Here is a 23228-nt window from a genome sequence, read left to right as displayed (position 1 = left end):
AAACAGTTATTGAATTGACAATTTGAATAATAGTTTAAATGACATCTTCATTGTGTTTACAGATGACATAAAAATGCTTACTAGGGCTTTGATCTTGAACAAGTCACTTTATGTCCTGTATTCCCAGTTTCTCCTTATATCAAATGAGAGATACTGATCACAGCAAAAGCTGTCATATCATCCCAACTACTTATTAATGCTTTCTTAGGTGTCAAATAAAGCATATGAGCTTGAGGGCAGGTGCTGTTTTATTTTGTCTTTGGTGTGTGTGTGTGTGTGTGTGTGTGTGTGTGTGTGTGTGTATATGTTTTTTTTTTTTTTTACTTATAAGATTTTGGCATCTACTCTTTGGTCGAAATGCTAGAAATCAAGGGTCTTAACTAACTTTTAGCAAGACATTGCTGAATAATGAGATTTTTCAAGTAAAACATTTTTAAAGGTATATTATTTTTTACCTTCTCCCATTACCTGTTAGCCACAGGAAAACAAAAGAAGACACAGGGACTGGAGGAATCTTGTATCAGTGAAACAACTAAAGAAAAAAGTATGCTCATTTTAACAAGAGGTAAAGTCTAAACATGTGTTAATATTTTTTAACAGTAGAAAGAATTGTTAAAAGTGGGGTCAAGCAGGATACTGTTTGAGTAAAGAGGAAACTGACCAATTAACCAATTAAATTCATGATGCTTCAACCATTTAGAAGCAAAGTATTTCTTGGTTATTAATTCAAAAAGGTTAAATTCTTTTAAAATATAAGCCAAAATTATAGGCTTTGCAGAATGACATTTAAAAGGAATACTGAAATACATATGCATGCATATGTGTTTTCTTTAGATATTTCTAAATGTGATGTAGAATTTGCTAATTCATTTTCTTCATACATAACAAAACTAATATCAGATATCATGAAATATATATCTATATGTGGGTGCATAAAAAGTGATTAAAATTTGTGTACTAATAACACAATTTATTACTAGCTGAAAAATAGCCCTTTTGAGACATTTATTTTTTGTTTGTTTTTTTAATTTATTTTGAAAGCCTAGTGAAACAACATTGTATCACAGTTGGGGAAAATGTTTTAATTTCACTATAATTTAACATTTAACAAATCTAGTCATTTTTGATTTTAACAAGTAATTTATAAAAATAATTTTACATTTATAAAATAAATCAATATGTCACAATAAATTATTCATTTTAATTATACGAAAAGGGTTTTTGCACTGTATAAAATAGATAACTTTATAAATTGAAAATATCCTGAAACTTTTAATATACCTATACCTACCACTTTTATTTCGGCAGTTCAGTATATAAAAATATTCTATCATTTGTATTCCCTGATGATATTGAGTTGTGAAAACCCAATATTTTAAGTTCAATAGTTTAGCTGCTTGGTAAATGTATCTGAGTATATTTATACAACATACTAAAAATTATTTCCATATTACATATTTAAGTCATATTCCAATGTATCTTAAAAGTAGAGCAATATAAAAAGAATCAAAAGTTAACAAAAAGGCATAGTCACCTACATAGATCAAAGATTCCTTACACATATAAAAAGAAAACACTCTAAAACAAATATCCAAAAATTATAAATTTAGATAATTTTTCTCTTCTCATCCTTACAGGTATATTTAGCAATCCACAAAGAAGGACACAACATTTAAAGGCATTTTGTTGTTTTTCTATGAAATCTCTCTGAGCTTTTAAGGTTTTTGTTTCTCAGAATTTAATTTCACTTAAAGAGCCATATATATATATATTCACTTAAAGACATGTAAATGAAACCATTCAGAGAATTATAGCATTGGAATGGCCAGAGTCCCTTCTGTAACATTCAGGGCACATGCTAACCCAAACTAGGTTTGAGAACTGACAGGTAGAAAATTTTGGGGCCACTCAATAATATCTTCTTATCCTTTATTGCGGTCATGACAATGACTAAATGCTAGTAATTGCTAAGTGCACAATATAAGAATTTTGGACTGTCTGATTAAAGGGCAAGTATATTCCTTTTTTCCAAATAAAAGAAAAGCACAATTACCTCTAGAAACTATACTATGGCTTGGTATGATAGGTTAGGCTATCACTTTGGCTCCTTGCCATGTGCTTTCTGAAAATCTACTGAACTGAATGAATGGGTTTCTCTATGAACATTTCTCAAAGCATTGTAGATAGTCCCTTCTTTTGTTTTTATTAAAAATTTAAGATTTTTTTTTCCCAGAGAGGAAAGTGTGTTGTTGTTGTTGTTGTTGTTTTAAGTATGTTTAAAAAGTACAAATAATACTATGGGCCAATCATTTATTAGTGAACATATTTACCCATTCATGTGCAGATATACATACTAATAGAGTGTAGTTTAAGTGTTTCATGTTCCCTATGCTTCTTTGAAAATTTTAGGTGAATGAAGTAGGTTTCTTGAATCGTCCAAACAAGTTAAAGGTAGCAAAAGATGTTTTTTGGATCAAATGCATGGAACTGTTGTGTGAAAGATAGGCTTCAAGGTCAAGCAATGCCCCAAAGTTATATGATATTGGTTCCATTATACAATAACTGCTATATTTGTTAATCTAGAAGTTTATAATTTATCAAGCCTTGTTTCATGTTTTAACTGAGGCTTTCTAGTCAACTATTCACCACAAAAAGTACACTTAGTTACGCATCTTCTCTCTATGAAGAAATTATTTACAGATTTTAAAGAATATTAAGAAGGTATCTGCAAATAGTATATCAGACTTAACTGGTCCAAAACAGTGCAAAGGCACCTTAGAACAAGTTAAAACATTACATCCAAATTCAGAGTTGTATTATTACTTTATCTCTTAAAGCTTTCAAAGATTTTTTTAAAAAATAGATAATAGGAAACCCTTTTAAAACAGCACCATAATCCCTTGCCTAAGGGTTAACCTTAATCACTATTCTAAAATATTTCTAATATTACCTATTATTCACATTTAAGCAGTGCATGTTTAAAAAAAAGCAATAAGTATTATCACAATTGCTTTTGTTTGGGAATAGACTGATGTGAAATGACTGAAGCCTGGTTTGTGGGTATTTTGTACGGTTCTTGTCCAGAGCCTTGCGGTGGGGAAGGTAACGGGGTTTCAGGAGTTGCTGTAAAAATAAATAGAAATTTTATTTAAGAAAACTGATTGGAAATATTAATAACATTTTAGCACATATCATAACATTGTACATTGTCCAGATCCTATGCCAGTATATGTTGCTTTATGCTGTGCAAACATGATTTTGCATAACGTAGAAATTTTAAAAATGAAAGCTATTTGTCTTTTGCTTGCCTTAGATTTTTAGAGACAAATAACTACAAAAAAGTTTCCAAGTCAAAATAAAATCAAGTTAAAAATGTTAACATTCATCTTCTTTATAAATATGTATTTAAGGAAGCAGCTAGTTGTGCAGTGAATAGAACACCAGCCCTGAAGAAGTCAAATTTAGCCTCAGATGCATAACACTTCCTAGCTATGTGACCCTGGGCAAGTCAACTAACCCCAATTGCCTGAGTAAAATAATAATAATAATAATAATAATAATAATAAGTAATAATAAATGTGTATTTAATTCTCCAAGTACTACATGTAGAAAAAGCTTGGATCATAGACACTTATAATCTTAACTATTTATCATCTTCTCATTTATCATCTATAATCAAATTTTATTAAAAAAATAAAGAATCTAAATTTAGATTATGTATTCCTGAATTTTTAATAGTTCAGACATGATTTATCTTTGATAAGTAAGCTGACAATGCAAATGGGAAATGACTGTCTACAATAAACATATTGTCATATTTCTATACTGCTTTAAGATTTGCAAAGTACTTCCTCAAAACCTACTAGTTAAATAGTATGCATTTTATTATCTTCATTTTATAAATGAGGAAATTAAGCCCCTCAAAGTTTACATTATTTACTTAGTCATGCAACCATTGTGTATCTGAGGCAGAATTTAAGCCCAGATCTTTTAAATGAAAGCTCCTCTTTCATTCTATTATTTATTTGTTTCAGTCACATCCAACTTTTTGTGACCCTAGTTGATATTTTCTTGGTAAAAATAATACAGTGGTTTGCAATTTCTTTCCCCAACTCATTTTTACAGATGAAGGAATTGAGGCTAATAAGTTTCTCAGGCTGGATTTTAACCCAGGTTTGGATTATTCTGATAGACCCCACAGTTTTTCCAGTCCCAAGAAGCAATTTTGGAAGAAAACTCTTTGGCTAAGCCACAAGTGATTTCTGCCTATTTGTTAATGCATTTAAAAAGAATGACATTATTCTTTTCTCTCCTCATCTTTTTGGATGTTTCTTTTGAAACTGTCTATAACTGATTTTTCCATTGTATTATTCTTCTATAGTTACGATGAAGTAAGTGAGACTTTAATATAAAACTAAATCATTGTAACTTAAAATGAATTTCTCCTAGTCATTTATTGTCATTGTTCATAGGTAACATTAAGTACAGATTCTTTCACCTGGAATAGGCCACTCTTTGACAGAGAACAGAACTTGGAACCGTTGAGAAAACATGGGCTCTACAGGGAGAGAACCTGCCTCTGCTCCTTTATTCCTAATTGAGTGTGATTGTGGGTTAAATCCTTTTCCTTCAGCTCAACTGTAAAACGAGTAGATTATGCTACATAACTTCAAAAGTGTCTTCCAAACCCAAGATGATAAAAAATGAATTTAAAATCTGTAAAAACTATAGCTTGATACTTTGTTGCCAAAGACAGAATTTAAATCAGCTATGTGCTACTTAAAAAAAAAAAGATGGTTCTCATTCTTTAACAAAGTTTTTGTTAACTTTAGTAACTTTAGAATTCCTTATTTTTAAAGTGTCATTATTGACTATTAAAAAAACCTGCAGATTCGCTCAGAAAGATGTTATTGACCTTATTTTTTTCTTCTGTTTTTTTTCTGTGGATTTATGTCTGGAGGCAATATGATGTCTAATAGAGTAACATGTATATGTAGGAAATTTAGGTGTTATAAATTAAATCCCTTTCTTAATTTGTCAAATACACAAAACCAAAAATGTTGCAAGTGAAAAAATATGATATAAAGTGATCTTTTAATTAAATATTAGTGTATAAGAAAAGAAAAAGAAAAAGGGAATATGATGAGGCTTAAATGTTATTTTGAATACCAGATCTAGTTTTCAGAAGATACAAGATAGATTTTTTAATTATATGGAAAATATCGATTTTTTTAGTTAATGGTAAGGTACACCTGTAATATTAGTTGCCATTTTATGTTTATGAATATGTTGGCATGATTTATTTTCGAAGTTAACAAATAACCCAGATCATTTAAGAATAGCTTTGCCTTAATCTCCTATGTAGATTTTGTTTAGTTAGAAAAATTCTCTTTTTCAGTCCTACACTCAAAAGGCAGAAACTGATTTCATCTTTGGAGATATGAAACAAAACTAATGTTTCTAAGTTATCCTAAAGAACTGTTTATGTCATATAAGTGTTAAGTGTCTAAGACCAGATTTGAATTCAAGTCTCACTGAATTCAGGGCTGGTGGTCTATCCACTATACCAACTAGCTGCCCCTGACATATAATTTCTTAAATTGCTATCTTTTAAGAATTGTGATTAAATTATATTGAAATTGACTACTTAGTACCATGAATTAGAAGTAATAATACTTATATAAATGGAAACATTAAAATGAATCATTTATCTCATTGACTGCAGTAGTTTGATATATACAGGTTGGATGTTTTAAGGAATTCAGAATTAGTCATATCTTGGCACTGATTCAGAAAAGGATACTTCTTAGTATATCTGTCATAAAATTAAATGATCATTCTCCCATCAATAGATAAATGTATGTGGTGGATACCTGTAGCTTATATAGATTTTATGTGTTTGGATCAGATGAAAATATAAAAAATGAATCATTATATTGATGGAGTACTTTTAGCTTCGAAGTATTTTCATATTGTCTCATTTTTTTTCTCATAATAAATATGTCAGTTAGTTAGAAAAGGGCAGGCTGCCTCATTATCATCTTATAATAGACAAATTCAGATGTCAGGAGGTTACCCAATTTGCTGCATGACCCAATCCTTAAAGAGAGACAAGAAAGCAAGTTGTTGTTTTTTTTCCTTCTAGCTTATGAGATTTTCACCAAATGCAAAGGATTATCAAGTCAAAGCTTAAAAGATATCATGATGGAACGTTTATTTAGTACTTACAGATCTGCTCTGTATGCACTGGAGTTGACATAGAGTTTACAAGTATAGTTTGTCCAGTTAGTGGATCCTGGGATAAATGAGGATGCATAGGATGATGAAGATGGCTAGTATCATTAGAAGCACCTAAACATATAATGAATATTCTGGTGTTAGTAATAATTGGAATAGCAAGTTTACTTTGGATTAAGTTTTCTTTTTGGTATCTCAAATATTGATGTTATTGCAATCTGCCTTTTGAGAATTCAATAGCAAATTAGGAAGTACACTACCATTTTAAGTACAATACCTATTTGTACACTTCTATAAGTACACTGCTTAAATTAATATTATATTTTATAATGCTTTATATTTATAAAAGGCCTTGTATATCTCTTCCTAGAATCATCATGGAGCTTACTTGCCATTATGGGAATTCTAAGAAGCACTTTCCTCTGGTTAGTAATATCTGACATAATAATAATAATAATATTACTCCTTTATATTTTGGAATAAGGGCACAAGAATATACAGTAAGCATCACATAAAGTTGTGTAAAATTATAAGGGGGAGAAATTTTATATTGAACTTAATCTAGATAAAAGTAAATATTTTAAAATAATTTTAACTAAATTCCTTTCATTAAACTTATTGATAGAATGTTTTATATTTTTCTCTTTCAGTATTTTTAAATAATTATTGCTTCTATTGCACAATTTTAAAAGATATTTATAATAAATTGTTATGTGGCATTGTAATTTCAATGCCCTTAATGTTGTGAATTAACAGAGCAGAAATTAAATAAAACACTATAACAGTCTTGGCAGTAGTATCAAAAAAAGTTAATCATGTGCACAATGTTTTGAAGGGTCTATCTCTGTAAAAACAGTTCATGTAGAACAAATATGACATAACTATATATGTATTCATCTGAATATATTTCAAGTATCTTTATATCTACACAATCACAACATTTTCTTCCAAACATATGGAAATTAAATTATAGCTATCACTTAAAAAGGAGACTTCAAAAAGTAAAATAAATATTGCCAAAAGATGAGGGCAAACTAATTCATAAATACTTAATGTAGCATTAATGAATGTTATAGAAATCCTTATGTTTATACATGTTTACCTCCCAGTAACATTTCCTGAAGTAAGTTGTCAATTTTAACCATTCCGAGGAGTTTGACAAACTGTATTTGCTCAATCATTTGCCAAGTGATACTCTGCAATGTAGGCAGGAGCAAGAGCAACTCGCCAAACCTTCCCCTTGAATCATATTGTCTGTCATTGATGTAGTCCTCTAAACTGATCTGGACTTGAAATCGCATGTTCTTTATTTTCATTGGGTCACTTAAACCTTTTGCATCTGGAGGAACAAAAGAAATGAAATTACCAATTGGATTTGTAGCAAGAAAGTCAGTATGGCAGATAGAATGCAGAAATTTTAAGCAGGAAGTCCTGAGTTAAAATTTTGCTGGAGGTCCTTAGTCAAATCTGTTTACTTCATGACCCTGTTTTCTTCTCTGTATGATGAAAGAGTTGAACATAATGGCCACTTAGGTCCCCTTTAAATCTATTATTACAATATATTTTAGGCATTTGAATTGAGGTAAAATAAAGTATAGCATGACAAAATATTATATCATAATAAAATCAACTTAATAAATAACTTCATTTGATTTACTTTAAAAAGAAGGTTTTATATTTTTCTCTTTCAGTATTTTAAAGTATTTCTTGCTACTACTGCACAATTTAAAAACGTATTTATAATAAATTGTTATGTAGCATTGTAATTTCAATGTCCTCAATATTGTGAATTAACGGAGCAGAAATTAAATAAAACATTATTAACAGTCTTGGGAGTAGTATCAAAAAAAAGTCAATCATGTTCACTATGTTTTGAAGAGAGGAAGAGGAAGAGGAAAAGGAGGAGGAGGAGGAGGAAGAAGAAGAAGAAGAAAATACAAACCTGGATCAAAAAATACAATTGCCTTCAGACAAGCGTATTCATTGTCATCAATTTGAATTTCCTGAAATGGGCGGACTAGTTCATCTAGAACACGATTGGCCACACGACTGATCTCTACTTCACAGCTGTTGCGATGAATGATGTGGTTGTTACCTAGAGAGGGAAAACATATTGGAAACAATATATTATCATCAAGTATTTTTTTTAAGTCCAAAATATTTTTAATATGGCTAAACTTTGGAAGAACCCAGCAAACAGTTCCAACTACTAGCATACACACACACACACACACACACACACACAATCAGCGTAAAAAATACTCAGACCACATCATAGGTCAATAATATTTATAATGTGATCACATGTATTTAAATAATTTTAGTCACTGGTGATAACACTGGAGAAAAGTAATAATTAGCTAAGAACTTGAAAAGAAAAGCAAATCATAATGATTAACTTTCAGTTCTATCAGTTATCTCTCAGTGTCTAAATCATTAATGAAAAATATATAAAAACTAAAAAGCCCTTATAGGTTACACTGAAGGAAACTAAGGGCTGAGACTGCTTTGGGTATTAGATGTGCTTCCAAATAATCACTACTGCCTGATGATTCTTAGAAGCCAAAGAAAATAGTTTTAACTTTCAAAGACTAACATGATACTTAGCATAGTTAAATTGAATGCTCCCTGTGTACTTTTTAATTCTCCCATTCTGTAACTATAAGTGATGTATTTTATTATGCAATAACCATTGAAATGTTAACATCAGGTAATCATTATCAATAAAATAAGAAGAAATGGAGGTTTTCATCCATATGAAGTACATCTATATAAAGTATATCAATGGGAGAATATGTTACATACTTCCTTTTATGTATGCTGTAAAAAGTCACTTACACAAAAATGGCAGGGTAAAGCAATTTACAAAGGTATAATGACAATTTCTCTCTCTCCCAACAGTATACTTAGCTTCACGATTATACAATTTTATTGATGTTCAATGTTGCTTTTAATATTTAACAACTGGCTTTCCAAAACTGCACACCACTCTTTTAAGTTTAATTTTTATTAGTAATACATCCTTCATTATTTTCTTAAATTGATACAATCAACAAAAATAAAGTCTTGATTTGTAGTGTCTGCAAACTTTTGAGGTATAAATGCTTACACTGAATATTTAACAATCAGGCTCCATGAATTGATATGAGCTGAGATATAGCAGGACATTTCTGCAGTTCTAAGCATTAATTTATATTTAGTGCTTTAGTCATAGTGGGTGACAAAACAGCTATTGAATCACAATAACTAATAACATATTAAAGACACTGCACAAATGCAAGGAGGGAAGATTAATAAAACAAGTGTAGCATTCTTAGATAACTCTACAATAATCCATTACATGAGTTATAAAGTACCTTAGAGGACATCAACCAAATAAAACTATACATTTAGCAATAAAGCAAAACTTGGATATAAAATCATTCATTGTGTCTGCTGTTATTATTTGCAGCATTTGTAGTATTAGAGTAATCATCTCCATTTTCAAGACTCAAAATAAATACATTAATCATAGTAAGATATTTGGGAACTTTTATTAATTAATCACACAAAAAATTATTTAATCCAAAACATACACAAGAAAATGTGCCAGGACTTGTGTATGATGGCACTCACTAGATTCTTACCCAAAAGTAAAATGTCTTTATACATCATGGATCTCTTTGTGGCACCAAGCAACAGGTGCTCTCCTGCATGTGCTCTTAAAAGTGCAACCTTAATGAAAAAGACAAAGTTTATTGTTATTAATTATCATTATTATATGATACTTTAGAGCTTAATTTTTATCACCAAAAATATCCTATCAATTAGATGCTCTTATTATTCCCATTTACATATGAAGGAACAAGCTGAGAGAAACTAATTTACTTACTTACAGTAAATAGCTAGCAAGTGTTAGTATTTGAACCTAGGCCTTCCTGGCTTCAAACCTAACACTCTATCCACTATGTCTTCTAGCTCCTTAATAATAATATTTAGTAATAAATAAAACATGTAGTATAATAGTAAGCTGATTATAGACTTTTTTGTTCAGGGTGGGCCACTAGTTTTTTTGTTTTTTTTGTTTTTTTTTAACTGACTATAATAATCAAAATGTTGTGGGATTCTAGTCTTAAAATCAGGACCTTGGGACTCCCAATCTCCCAATCACAATTTTTAATATCTACCTTTTATATTCATATTAATAATTATTTATTCACATCTTTAGCCACTTAGGAAACATTTATTAAGCACTCACCCTATGTTGAGTTATTGTGTGAGGCATAGGGCAAGTGGTTATAAATTGTTTTTATGAGATCATACTTGCTGTACATTTAATGAGGAAGCCTACTAGTAAATGGAAGCTACTTTTAGGATATGGCTTATTTCTACCTTTAAAGAAAATGAGTCAGCATGATAAATATAGAAATATGTATAGAAGAACTGTACATGTTCAACATATATTAGATTATTTGCTGTCTAGGGGAGAAGGCAGGAGGAAGGGGAAAAACCAAATAAGTTATATATTTTATTTCCCTGTACACATATCAGAAATTATTCTTATGAAAAATATCAATGAAAAACATTGTATTTAAATGTTAAAATCCTGTTCGTGTTATTTAGGTTATGATATTGGCATGTCTCAGCATTTTCACTATCCAAACTCTAAAAAAACTTATAGAACAAAGTTATCTTTATGACAGGTCAATAAATGTGATTCATACCAGGAAGGTAGTTATGAGGAACGTTTTTAAAATCATTACAATTTTGTTGTTTTTACTACTTGGTGAGACAATCTCTTCAAAATTTAAGTTAAACTTCCCATGCAAATTTATTTTTTAGGTATGTAAATAATATATTATTCTATCTGTAATTTTAAAGGCTTTAGACTATTTTTTTTAAATTTTCCTTAATTCTGGACCACAAAGATAAAGATCATTTGTAAAGGGGTGTGGATATATCACTACACTGGGTGTGACATATTACTTGGTGATATTAAATATAGGAGAATAAGGAAAGCATAGATTTTTTTTTCATCTATATCATGTAAGAGAAATGATTAACTTATTAGAAACAGGATATGGAGGGTTTTTAAATATATGTGAAACTAAATATCTAACTTGAATTGCTCAACAGATTTTATAAATCCATCAACTTCAGTTCAAAAACTTAGTGCACAACACTTAGAGGAAAAATATTTTCAAATTTGATACTTCATACATTCTTTATTTTCTGGAAGTTAAGTTAATTTGACATCTTTAAAAGACTCACACAAAAGCCAATAAATCATTAACACCAATGACTATCAGGAAAGAAGTATCTATGTGCTAGAAGAGCACAAGAATAAGCATGTGTTACTGAAACACAGGACACTCATGATGTTTTTTAATAATATCCTGGAGTGGGTTTTACATCAGACTGACAAGCCTTTCTAAGTTATCCTCATAGCCTTATAACTTGAAATCTATATTGAATAGCGACATTTTGAGAGTGTTTCTTTCCACTATTCATTTCTCCCTCACTGAGAACTACAATGTTTATATTTTGGAGAAGAGACTCATTGGGGCAGTTTAGTGTTTCACATTGTGGATAAGGAACCAAGTCAAAGAGAAATCCAAGAGTGCATTTGCTCATGATGAGCCATTTGGGTGGAAACAGAATCAGGACTTCAAGTCTAGTATTGACCTAGTACTCTTTCCAGTCTGCTTTGAAGTCTCCTCATCCTAATTATTTAAATAGAATCTCAAAATCTGAAGGCTTATCAAAAGTCAGCTAGTTCAACCTTCATCTAAAACATGAATTTCCTTATATTCCTGACAAACCCATTTTATTTAGCATACTCACAGATATTAAAACAATCTCTAGGATTTCTTTTGCATAAGAAATTTCAGAGTTCTCCAAAATGTACATTTAATAAATAATGACATTGTGGTCTTTACTCAGACATTTCTTTTACAAGTTTTAACCCAAGTAATTCTTTGACTTACTAGAAAAAAAATAAGAGATATCCCCCAGAGCCTTAGGAATAACCAATAGCACTATTCAATTACATACACACCCACAGAATATTTATTTATAGTGATCAAATAGGGGCAGCTAGGTGGCTTACTGGATAGAGCACCACCCCTGAAGTCAGGAGCGCCTGAGTTCAAATCGGCCCTCAGACACTTGTACTTTCTTGCTGTGTGATTTTGGGCAACTCAACCCCAATTACCTCAGCAAAATAAAAAAAAAAAGGCAGAATAAAGTGATCAAACAAATGTCTGATCGTTGGCTCTAGAAAAAGCCTTTAAACCTTATCAGAAATAATAAAAGCTACTTGTCAATCCAACAGAAAGAACAGAAACGTTTTAACCCAATAGTTCACATGTGGTTTTTCATGATTGGCTTAATGTATACCTGATCATCCAATGGTAACTCACAAAAGGCAGGGATATATTTAGCCCACTCCACCAGGACTAATAGCTGCTGCTTCATAGATTCACAGACATCACTGATACTTGCAATTTTCTTAACATTAATGTCAGTATTTGCACTGGGACTTGAAACTGGAATCTAATAAGAAGAACATTATAGTCAGCAGTTATATAAAACACTTTAAAACTTAATATTGTCAATTTCTATTTGTAAATTTAAACAGAAGTCACCTAAGTTATGATCATCAAAATACACTGAAATTATGTAATGTTTCTTCTTTGACTTCATGAGTGAAGTTATTGAAAAGTGAAATTCAATTTAACAAATAATAAATCAGTAGTGCCAAATCCTCTGTTATGTCTTGTATATCTGTACATTTGTAAGATCATTTTATAGTGCACCATACATATTTTGGTTATAGTTTTTGGTATTTTGTTCCTCATGTGTTACCCAACTTATTTTTCTAGCCTCATTGTAATTAATTCCCTGTTCACATTCTGCTCTCCATCTAACAAGATTCCCAATCTATTATCTCCCATCTCTATTCTTTTGCAATGGCATCCTGCATGACTTAAATCTATTCTCTCCTTTGGTTCTTCTACCTCAGAGAATTCTCATCCTATAAAAGAGTAGATCAAGTAACATTTTCTGAACATTTCTGAATTCTTTTCTAATTCCCAAAACTACTAGTCTTCACCCTCTTAAACCATCTTGCATGAGATAATTTTGCATTTGTTCTTTTTATGTTTATTCCATTGTACTGGCTTCATTGTGTATGACTGTGAAACCTAGGTAATCTACCAGTGTCATGCCTGAAAACTGAATTGTAGGAAGATTCTGAAGATTATCTGGCAAGATAGATTACCCAATATTAAGGTCCTCTCTTGTGCTGAACTGCCAAGTATTCATACTCTATTACAGAAAGCACAACTCTGATGGGTTGTATGTGAAGTCTCAATCAAATAGACATTTATCTAAAAACTTTTTTACAGAGCTCCCACAAGGCAAGTACTCTTGTAAAGGTCAGAAGAAGCAATAAAAGGATGCTCTCATAGTCTTTGTCAGGAACTTTAACATTGATTTTAAGACATGGGATATTAGCAAAGGATTGCCTAGCATGACATGCCTACGTCACAGAAGGTGCTGAGCTCTGTGAGCAAAGGAGAATCATAGTAAGACGAAGGAAATATAAGATGTGCAAATCTAAAGACATCTTCATCCCAAATGTTCAACAGAACTATCTGTGCTCAACCTGTGGTAGAGTCTTCCAAGCTTGTATTTGGACTGATCAGCCACAGCTGGGGTCAGAGCTCTCCAATGTATACATTTAACAAATAATGACATTGTTATCTTTATCCTGTGATGTTTCTTTTAAAAGTTAATATCCAAGTAATTCCTTAAAAAATAACTCATATCTCTCTATGCCCAGAAACAACCAGTAGCAGCACTATTCAATCACACACAGACACTATTAATTTAAAGTGATCAAATAACCATGTATTTTTTAGGATATCAGAGAAAAAATTAATGTCTGCTCGTTGGCTTTGACCCCAACATCATGATGTTATTGATCCTCTTCAAGAACAAAGGATAAGCAACACAACATTTATTATATACTTGGTTATATACGTAATTGTGGTCTCCTCTCTAAGAACATCATCTCCATACAAGTAAAGAATGTTTGAGTCATTATTTGTATCCCTAGACCCTAGCCAACTGTCTGAAACATACTCAACTGATACTTACTGATTTGTAATATTGGGCATTTACAATTTGGGGGGAAGGGAGTTCAAGGTGGTGAGGGATGACAGGTTACTATTCATGCAAAAATAGCTTTTTACCTAGACTTATGGTCCAGGAATAATTAAAAACTAAAATTTTCTTTCTGAATAAGTAAAAAAAAGTTCCAACTACATAAATTTAATAAGAAATTGTTAAAGTTTCTGAGAGAAAATTGTTTCAGTAAGCAAAATATATCAAAGGGACAAGTAAAGTTTCAGAAACAATGTTAGCGTTCCTACAAGTCCAGTAGATATACTGGCAGCTTGGTGTAACACTCAGAGTTATTTTGATATGAATATTATGACATGAATTCAAATCCTAACTCAGGCACTTAGTAAGCTTTGTGAACTAGGCAAGTCACTTAACCACTGTCTGTTTCAGTTTCTTCATGTGTACAATAGGAATAATAACAGTACCTCTCAGGGTGGGTTTGAAGATCAAATGAGACAATATTTGTAAAGGATTCTGTAAATATTAAATCACTGTATAATTTTGCCAACACTGTTGGCCTATTTTGGGCCTATGTCTGAAAGAGGTACAGCAATTTAAATTTAACAAATATTTATTAACACTTTCTGTATATTATGGAGATAAAACTTACATTAACCATAATTAAAGATGTGATTAAGGTAGAGTAATTATAAAACTCTAGAATGCTGGCATTTGAAGGGTAAAAATATTTAATAACTGAATGGTAAAAATCTTTAATAACTGAGATTAATAATTAGAAAAATAACTGAAGAAAATAGTAAGACACCATTTTAAATAATACCCATCTGGGAACCTGTACCACAACTAATCTTCCATCCTGTTAACAAAATTTGTCATTAAGTGCTATTTTATATTAATTCATTACAAAGTTCAATTTGGGGAGTAATTCATGCTGCCATGATCATCAGTTATAACTTTAGCCTTAAAATTGTGCATTGCTGCACTTATTGTTTTTGAGAGAGCAATACAACAACTAACTTATAGGGGGGAAATAAATGGTGGGTTTCAACTTAATTCAATAATTATTTCTGAGAATTTATTATGTTCCAGATAGTAAATAGCATTGGGACTCTGAGAACCCCTTTGCTATTCCTCAAGCAAGAAACTCCATCTTTCACCCCTTCTAGCATTTTCACTGGTTGTCTCCCTTGCCTGAAATACTCCCTTTCTTCATCTCTGGATTCCCCGGTTTCTTTCAAGTGTCAACAATTTATAGCTCTTGTTTAGATAACTGCCTGTATATATTAATTAATCATGTTTTTATCTATGCCCGAGGATAAAAAGTGTCTCCTGGCATATGCTTCATTCTAGATATTCCAATTCATTAAATGTAGGAGCACAACTGATTCTATCCTAGATTGCTGAGAAATATTTCCTAATGGAGGTACTTCTCTTTGAATTTCTAGTTCTAAATTCTACTCAAGTTAGAAATAATAATTACTAAGTTTATCAGGCTAAATAAACATAGAAGATGGAAGTTAAAATGATATTTACAGAAACAGAATCATTTATTTATTTCTTTTACTCCCAAGTAAAAATATTATGAATCAAGAATTACAAGGCTTCCAGGGAAACTTGTATCCAACTTCATGATTCCTCAAAAAAAAGATACCTTCTTCTTTTCTTTCAATTGATTCACCCACAAACTATTTTAAGCATTTTAAATAACTCGCTCCCCCTCAATATAAAAATCAGTTGCAGAAAACCCTGCTGATTCTCATTCTGCAACCCCACAGAAATAAGATTTAGGTCTTAAAGGAAGACCAAAGAATTTATGAGGAAAAATTCATAGAAGTTCATGGTCAAGCTCTCAATAAGACACCAACATATTATATCCCAAGAAAGTCTAAGTGTTTGTACTGATTAGTCAGTTTGAATTTCTTTCTATCTTCACTCCCTTCTAAATAAAGACAGCCAGGATAGAAAACCAATGCCTTCACCTGAAACTGAATTCATCCCTTCTACTTTCTACCTTTTTTCCCCTCCTTCAATTTCTGAGAATACTAGACCCTAGAACTCCAGCTTTTTCCTAGTTTCATCATGACCTGCAACTTGACACCAAAATAATTTCAAATAAGCTTATTTTGAGTGACTCCTTCAACCTGGCAGTTTATCTTCAAATAAAAGTACCTTAATTTCTAAGAAACCCCAGACTCCATCATATCAACCTTACATCTGGCTTACTCTGCAACCTTCCAAATGAAACATTTTCATGGTGACAAAAGATTTGTTTCCTTCGAAACAAGATAATGATAACATGTATCCAGCACATACCTGACGAGAAAGAGCTTCAGCTTGTGCCAATGTATTAATAGAAGGAATGTTGCTGCCTTCAAAGTTATTTCTCCTTGTGCTTATCCTGTCTCGTTCATTTTGCACAGCTAGAATGCAACAAACATATGATTTAATTACTAGAAATTTATATATACAAAAGTATGTGGCAGGGATATGGGAATATGGAAATAATAATAGTTTAAACTTATATAGTGTTAAAAAGTTTACCAAACTTGCATTACTTCATTTGATTCTAAAGCAACCTTGGGAATAGATTTTCAAGTAGATAATTTATTTAGTAGATAATATATTATCCACATTTTACAGAAAAGGAAATTGAAACACATAGAAGTTAATTTACTTGCCCAAAGTCACAAAGTTAATGAGTAGTAGAATTAGAACAAGAATTTGGAACAAGATATTTCGATTTACAAGTGGAATCTTCTTTTTTTTCCCCCCCAATACTATATTGCTAAGATGTTAAAAGCCCTAAGTAGGGCAACCCAGGAATGTGGGAAGGTATGACATGTTCTTTCAGCTAGTATATGTTGCATTAAAAGTAATAGTAGACAATCCTGTCTCTAGAGATAATGAAACATTGGGGTTTAAGGTGTTTCATGTCACCACACACTACAAAAATGTTGGGTCAGCCAATTGTGCCCTGCTATATTTTGAATAGTCTGCATTCTACTTTTTTCTAAGTTAATAAAACTATAAGATAACTAGAGAAAGGGAATAGTTTGTGATTCTGACTAGGTCAAAGAGTAGAACATATTCACTGTCAGAAGATGAGTCATGGAAATTCTATTTTTTTTTCTTCCTGTGAAAAATACTAGAGCAAGAATAGGAAATGAACTAAATATATTATTATGGTCATTTTAAGTCTACAATCTAATGGTTCTCCTACAACTCCTGAATCCTTAAGGAGTTGTCTAAATATTAATGAAAGATATGGTTTCAAGCAGATGACTTTTCCCCCTCTGGAGTCCAGAAAAATAAAGAAAGTAAAGAATTCTTGAAAGCTAAGGAAACTCAGTGACTCCACCTGGATTGAAAGAAACCAAGCTTACTTCATTCAACTGAAGAGAGGGGAAGACAAATTATATAAAATTACATTTCCCATAACTGCTTATCCATTTTTAGATACAGAAGGAGAAAGAAACATGAAGAATGGTTATATTAAGTCATATAAGATAGCAGAAAAAAATGAGTACTGACATCTTTTGTTTGAAATGTACACAATTATATATGCTTTATTCAGGATGATACCCTTCAGTCTCCAAGAAGCCTTTCACTTGAATCACCTATGTTAACAATTCTGGAAACTTAGGTTATATAGATTAACTGACTATATTGCAGAAGACAGATGAGAAATGAAAGGGGAAGAGTGAGAGAGAGAGAGAGAGAGAGAGAGAGAGAGAGAGAGAGAGAGAGAGAGAGAGAGAGAGAGAAGAGAGAGAGAGAGAGAGAGAGAGAGAGAGAGAGAGAGAGAGAGAGAGAGAAACAGAGAGAAACAGAGATAGAGAGACAGAGAGACAGAGACAGAGAGAGGAAGGGAGAGAGGGAGAGACAGAAAGACAGAGACAGAGACAAAGAGACAGACATACACAGACCCAGAGAGAGACAGAGAGACATAGAGAGATAAAGACAAAGAGAGACATATGTATATTTTATCTTTGCTATGAAGATCTAGTTAGATGATGAGGTCATTCGATTTGAATAAACTTGCTTATGTAGCAGAATTTACAAGAAGCATGCCCAAAACTAACAGTCAACGTTAACATTGTTAGAAAAAGCATTGGCTGTACCATCAGAGGGGCCTGAGTTTGAATCTTGATTCTGCTACTTATTATATAAGCTTGGGTAAATTCCTTAACTCACCTAGGTCTTCTTATCTGTAAAATATAGTGCTCAGATTAGATAATCACTGAGCTCCCTTACAACTCTGCATTCTACCATATATTAATAATAAATTATGTGAGCTAAGAAGAGAACCTATGGTTCTTAAAAGACTTTTACATTGGAAAGATTCTGAAATTATATTATATTTAAATAATATTTTGCCTGTAAATTCCAGCTTTTTTCCTTCTAAAGTAATGCATAATTTGCAGAGGAAAATATTCATGTAACAAAAATAAATGAGGTGTTAGATAATAACATTCTGAGTTTCATTTAAGTGAAATCTTTAGATCAAATTTTTAAAATCTAATATTGTCAAAAACTATTCAGTTTTTTTTCATCTTCTGAATTAATTCCTGTTCACCTTATGTTTACATGAAGTAATTTTTATGTGACTCTAAGTTATGTTAAGTATTACTATTTTTAAAACTTTCTCATTGGAATTAATACTTAAAAATTCTAAGTAAAATAGAAGCTATGATTTCCATATTATTGTAACACAAAAGTAATCATTTACATTTAATATGTTCTTAATATACATTTACAAATCCACATAATATAAATGTACATTAAAAAGTCAAGCACCTCAACTGTTTTTTTTTTTTAATTCATTTTTCCAAATTATCCCCTCCCTCCCTCGACTCCCTCCCCCCGATGGCAGGTAATCCCATACATTTTACATGTGTTACAATATAACCTAGATACAATATATGTGTGTAAATACCTTTTTCTTGTTGCACATTAATTATTAGCTTCCGAAGGTATAAGTAACCTGGGTAGATAGACAGTAGTGCTAACAATTTACATTCGCTTCCCAGTGTTCCTTCTCTGGGTATAGTTATTTCTGTCCATCATTGATCAACTGGAAGTGATCAACTTTTTTTTAAGGAATCAAGGTGAAGAATTAAGATTGGTGGTAAGGCTGGATGAGAATCATTTACAAAATCACCAGTTAATCTTATAAACTAGTAAGATCTTTTATAAAGAGTTTGTTCTTACACATGATCTACTTAGAACGTAGATTAATACTTCAAACAGATCATTTCAAATGTATTATTTAGTCAAAGTGAATTTATATAATACAATTATTTGAAATAAAAATAGATGATTCATTTTTAAAAGCATCTTGATAAAGTCACTATTACCTACTTACTGAGAGTTTTGTCTTTTCTTTTATCAACACTAAATCTGAGACCTCATTTGAGTGATGATTATGTTTCTAGGCATATTCTGACAAAAGAACCATTACCTTCTTTCTTCATTCCTGCTCGAAAACACTTTTTTAAACGACAGTATCTACATTGATTCCTCTTGTCTTTGTCAACAACACACTGTCGGCTGAACCTATTTCATTAAGAAAAAAGACAAATTATTTTTTCTTTTGTTAAGTTCTATGTGTAACAGAAACAGACTTCTTAGGCTACAATATATATGTGATATGTATATGTGTATATGTATATGTTTCATATACATATACACACATACCTATGAAATATATATTAAAATTAAACACATTAAATATATTATTAAATGTATAATGTATAGTATATCCATATATGTTAAATACTGTGTTTAAAGATGTATAATTAAGTAGGATGCAATGAAAAAACTTAGTTATTCCTATTAACTCTGATCTATCTATAGCATACCATGACCATCCCAGACCTAGAAAATATAAGTTCCAACCTTCATGGAGCCATTATAATGAGTTATAACCATCATCCTGTTTATATAGTTATTTCACATAGACATGGTAATAGCCCTCATGCGTCATTAAAGGTCCTAAGCTTCCTCTACCATGATAGTTACATGACAAAGAAACAGTGTAGGGAAGAGCAAGCAATAAACTGGTAATAAAAGATTTTTCCTTCAAGTTTTAACCCCACTTCTCATTATGTCAGCTGGATGATAATGACTAAATCACTTAACTTCACTAAATGATTTGTGAGAAGGTGGAATACACACACACACACACACACACACACACACACAATGTGTGTGTGTGTGTGTGTGTGTGTGTGTATATATATATATATATATATATATATATACACATACATATACATATATATGTTATTTTCCTCATTTTTCTAATCATATTCCTACAATCAATTACAAATCAAAAGAAATTAAAACCAACTTGAAGAAGTTTAAAGAAATTTAACTTAAATGCAAAAGCATACATGTATTTAATCATAATAGTTTGAAGTGGTAATCTTCATAATTGTTTTTCCTCTATGACTTCATTAGTCATTTCCCATGAGAATAAGAGTATACTACATTCTAGAACTCAAAAGAAATTGCTTTGCCACTTAAAATAAATATGGTTTGAGACTGAGAGGCAAAGGTACTGTTAAATAATTCAAGAAAATAAAGGTGGTTTTGTCTCAAACCACGAAGAAGAAAGCTATTTCATTCAATTGGGTTATACCCTAATAAGATTTTTTAAAAACCCCACAAATTAGGAAATTCAGATGAGTAAATTCTAGGTAACCAATAACACTAACTAGAGAAAGAGACAAATTATCATTTTATGACTCTAGAAGTAGAAAAACTATGTATGATGGGATGGGAATTTAAAGTGAAAAGCTAAGGAAATGAATTTGAAATGAGAAGAAATTAATCTTTAAACACAATAGATATTACTAATAGTTAATAATAATATAGTAGTTTTGTTTTCCTCACAAAATTCGTGTGAGTTAAGTACATGAATGTTATTAGTATCCTTGTTTTACAAAGGACATCAAGACCTAGATAATTTAAGGATACATTTTGTGGGTGGTAAGAATCTTATTATTCTTTCCACAACAATACACTATTTCTCACATACAAGAAAAAGAAAATGTGACAGTATCAGTTACATAAGACTTTCAAGGGGGCAGCTAGGTGGCACCAGCCTTGAATTCAGGAGGACCGGAGTTCAAATCTGATCTCAGACACTTAACATTCCTAGCTGTGTGACCCTGGGCAAGTCACTTAACCCCTGCCTCAGGGGAGGGCGGGGGAAAGACTTTCAAAAATTAATCTGTGAATTTTATTTCCTGTGGTCATTATCTAATTTGAATAACATCAATTTGCTTGAGGAAAAATATGGTAGAAAGTAATTTTACTTTTTAGTACTAAAAGTTAGTATGTTTTCCTAAATACTAACAAACCACAAGAATAATTTATGCCTTTACATCCTTTACAATTTAGTTAGAAAATGCTACTGAGTTTGTAACACAATATTACAGAAGTGTTTCTGTTATAAACCTAGGAACCTCCAAAACTTTTCTAGAAAACTGTTATATTAAACTTAATTCTGCAAAATGGGCCATTTAAAGTACCTGCAGGAATAAACATGACTCTTTCGAATACTCCGCCTGAAAAAACCTTTGCACCCATCACAACTCGAGGCACCATAATGCTTTCCAGTTGCTCGATCTCCACATATGGCACAAAGACTGTTGACCCCGTTGTCTGGAGTATTCATGCTGGTTTGTTCAGTAGCAGAACCGTCTTTTGGGGAAGAACATAACATACTGTAATTGAAGTACATTACTTAAACTGATTTCTTCAGTAAATTTATCTCCCATATTCTTCATTTTTGGATCTAATATTCATTGGTATCTACAACGATTCCAGAGCTATTTTTATGTATGTAACAATAAACCAAAAAAAATTTACATAGTTTTGGAACTAGAAAGATTCTTAGAGATTTTCTTTACAAGTCTTTCATTTTGCATATAATTAAAATAAAACCTAGAATAGTTCAATGACTATTCCAAAGTCACACAATTAGTTAGGAACAGAGAAGAAAATTGGAACTCAGGTTTCTCAGATCTCATTTCAATTTTCAATCCACTATATTGTATATTGCATACTTGAAATCATTTTTAAAAATTTTAAATATATAAGACAATATATCATTCACAATAAATTAAATTTTGTCTAAGTTGCTTTAAAAAGTCATAAGTGGAAGAAATTAAAACATAAGAAATTAGACATTTCCAAATATATTCTATATAACCTCATAATTCCTTTTTTTCAACTGAATTAATCTGACAATGGCTTATGGTATGGTTTGTGAAAGTATGAAAATGAAGCATTTTGCTATTTCCTAACAACTTTTTGTGTCATTAATGTATGTTTTCTTTAGATATAAAATACTATACAAGTGGAATAGGAAATTTTACTCATTGCTGTTGCTAATTAATCATATGTAAATTATAGCATCATTTATATTATTCATCACTGCATGTATTGACACATAGTAAGGAGACAAAATTTAAATAAAGAACTTCAGTACAAGCTTAATTAAGCTACATCATTTTTCTTACTGAAGAAAAATATGGAATTCTTCAATGAAAAAAAGATAATTTTAGGGAAAAAAATTTACTTGAGAATATATATAAGAAATATATTTCAGATTATTGATTTATACATGATACTAGATTTATTTCCAGATAACTTCATGAATCATAATTAGATAATACAGTCAACAGAATTATAATTTCAAAATCCTTCTCAACAGGATTGTTTATTTGATAAAGTATTTTATCAATTTAAAAGATAATGGCAAACTAAATTCCATAAAAGACATTTACCATTACTAACTACAATCTGATTTATAGTTAAAATGTTACATTAGAAAAATACCAAGAGCTTCT

At 31.0% G+C, this 23228-nt stretch overlaps 1 protein-coding gene across 5 annotated transcripts in view; it reads right to left on the bottom strand.

The window, feature by feature from the left end:
• Positions 1-1004: 1004 nt before the first annotated feature.
• HNF4G (hepatocyte nuclear factor 4 gamma) overlaps positions 1005-23228 on the bottom strand; it is a 173795-nt gene continuing 151571 nt past the window's right edge. For all 5 annotated transcript variants that reach the window (XM_074278920.1, XM_074278921.1, XM_074278923.1 and 2 more), the window contains 9 exons: positions 21906-22077; positions 19829-19923; positions 16681-16787; positions 12616-12771; positions 9864-9951; positions 8180-8332; positions 7340-7576; positions 6229-6351; positions 1005-3123 (listed from right to left, as the gene is read on the bottom strand). In XM_074278920.1, the coding sequence (XP_074135021.1) occupies positions 3002-3123; positions 6229-6351; positions 7340-7576; positions 8180-8332; positions 9864-9951; positions 12616-12771; positions 16681-16787; positions 19829-19923; positions 21906-22077 (1253 nt within the window). In that variant the 3' untranslated portion in view covers positions 1005-3001. The remainder of the gene's footprint in view (positions 3124-6228; positions 6352-7339; positions 7577-8179; positions 8333-9863; positions 9952-12615; positions 12772-16680; positions 16788-19828; positions 19924-21905; positions 22078-23228) is intronic.

Source organism: Sminthopsis crassicaudata, chromosome 1 (assembly GCF_048593235.1).
Source record: "Sminthopsis crassicaudata isolate SCR6 chromosome 1, ASM4859323v1, whole genome shotgun sequence".
NCBI classification, from domain to species: domain Eukaryota; kingdom Metazoa; phylum Chordata; class Mammalia; order Dasyuromorphia; family Dasyuridae; genus Sminthopsis; species Sminthopsis crassicaudata.
The sequence above is the reverse complement of the archived record's forward strand: the minus strand, read 5'-3'. Positions and strand labels throughout refer to the sequence as shown.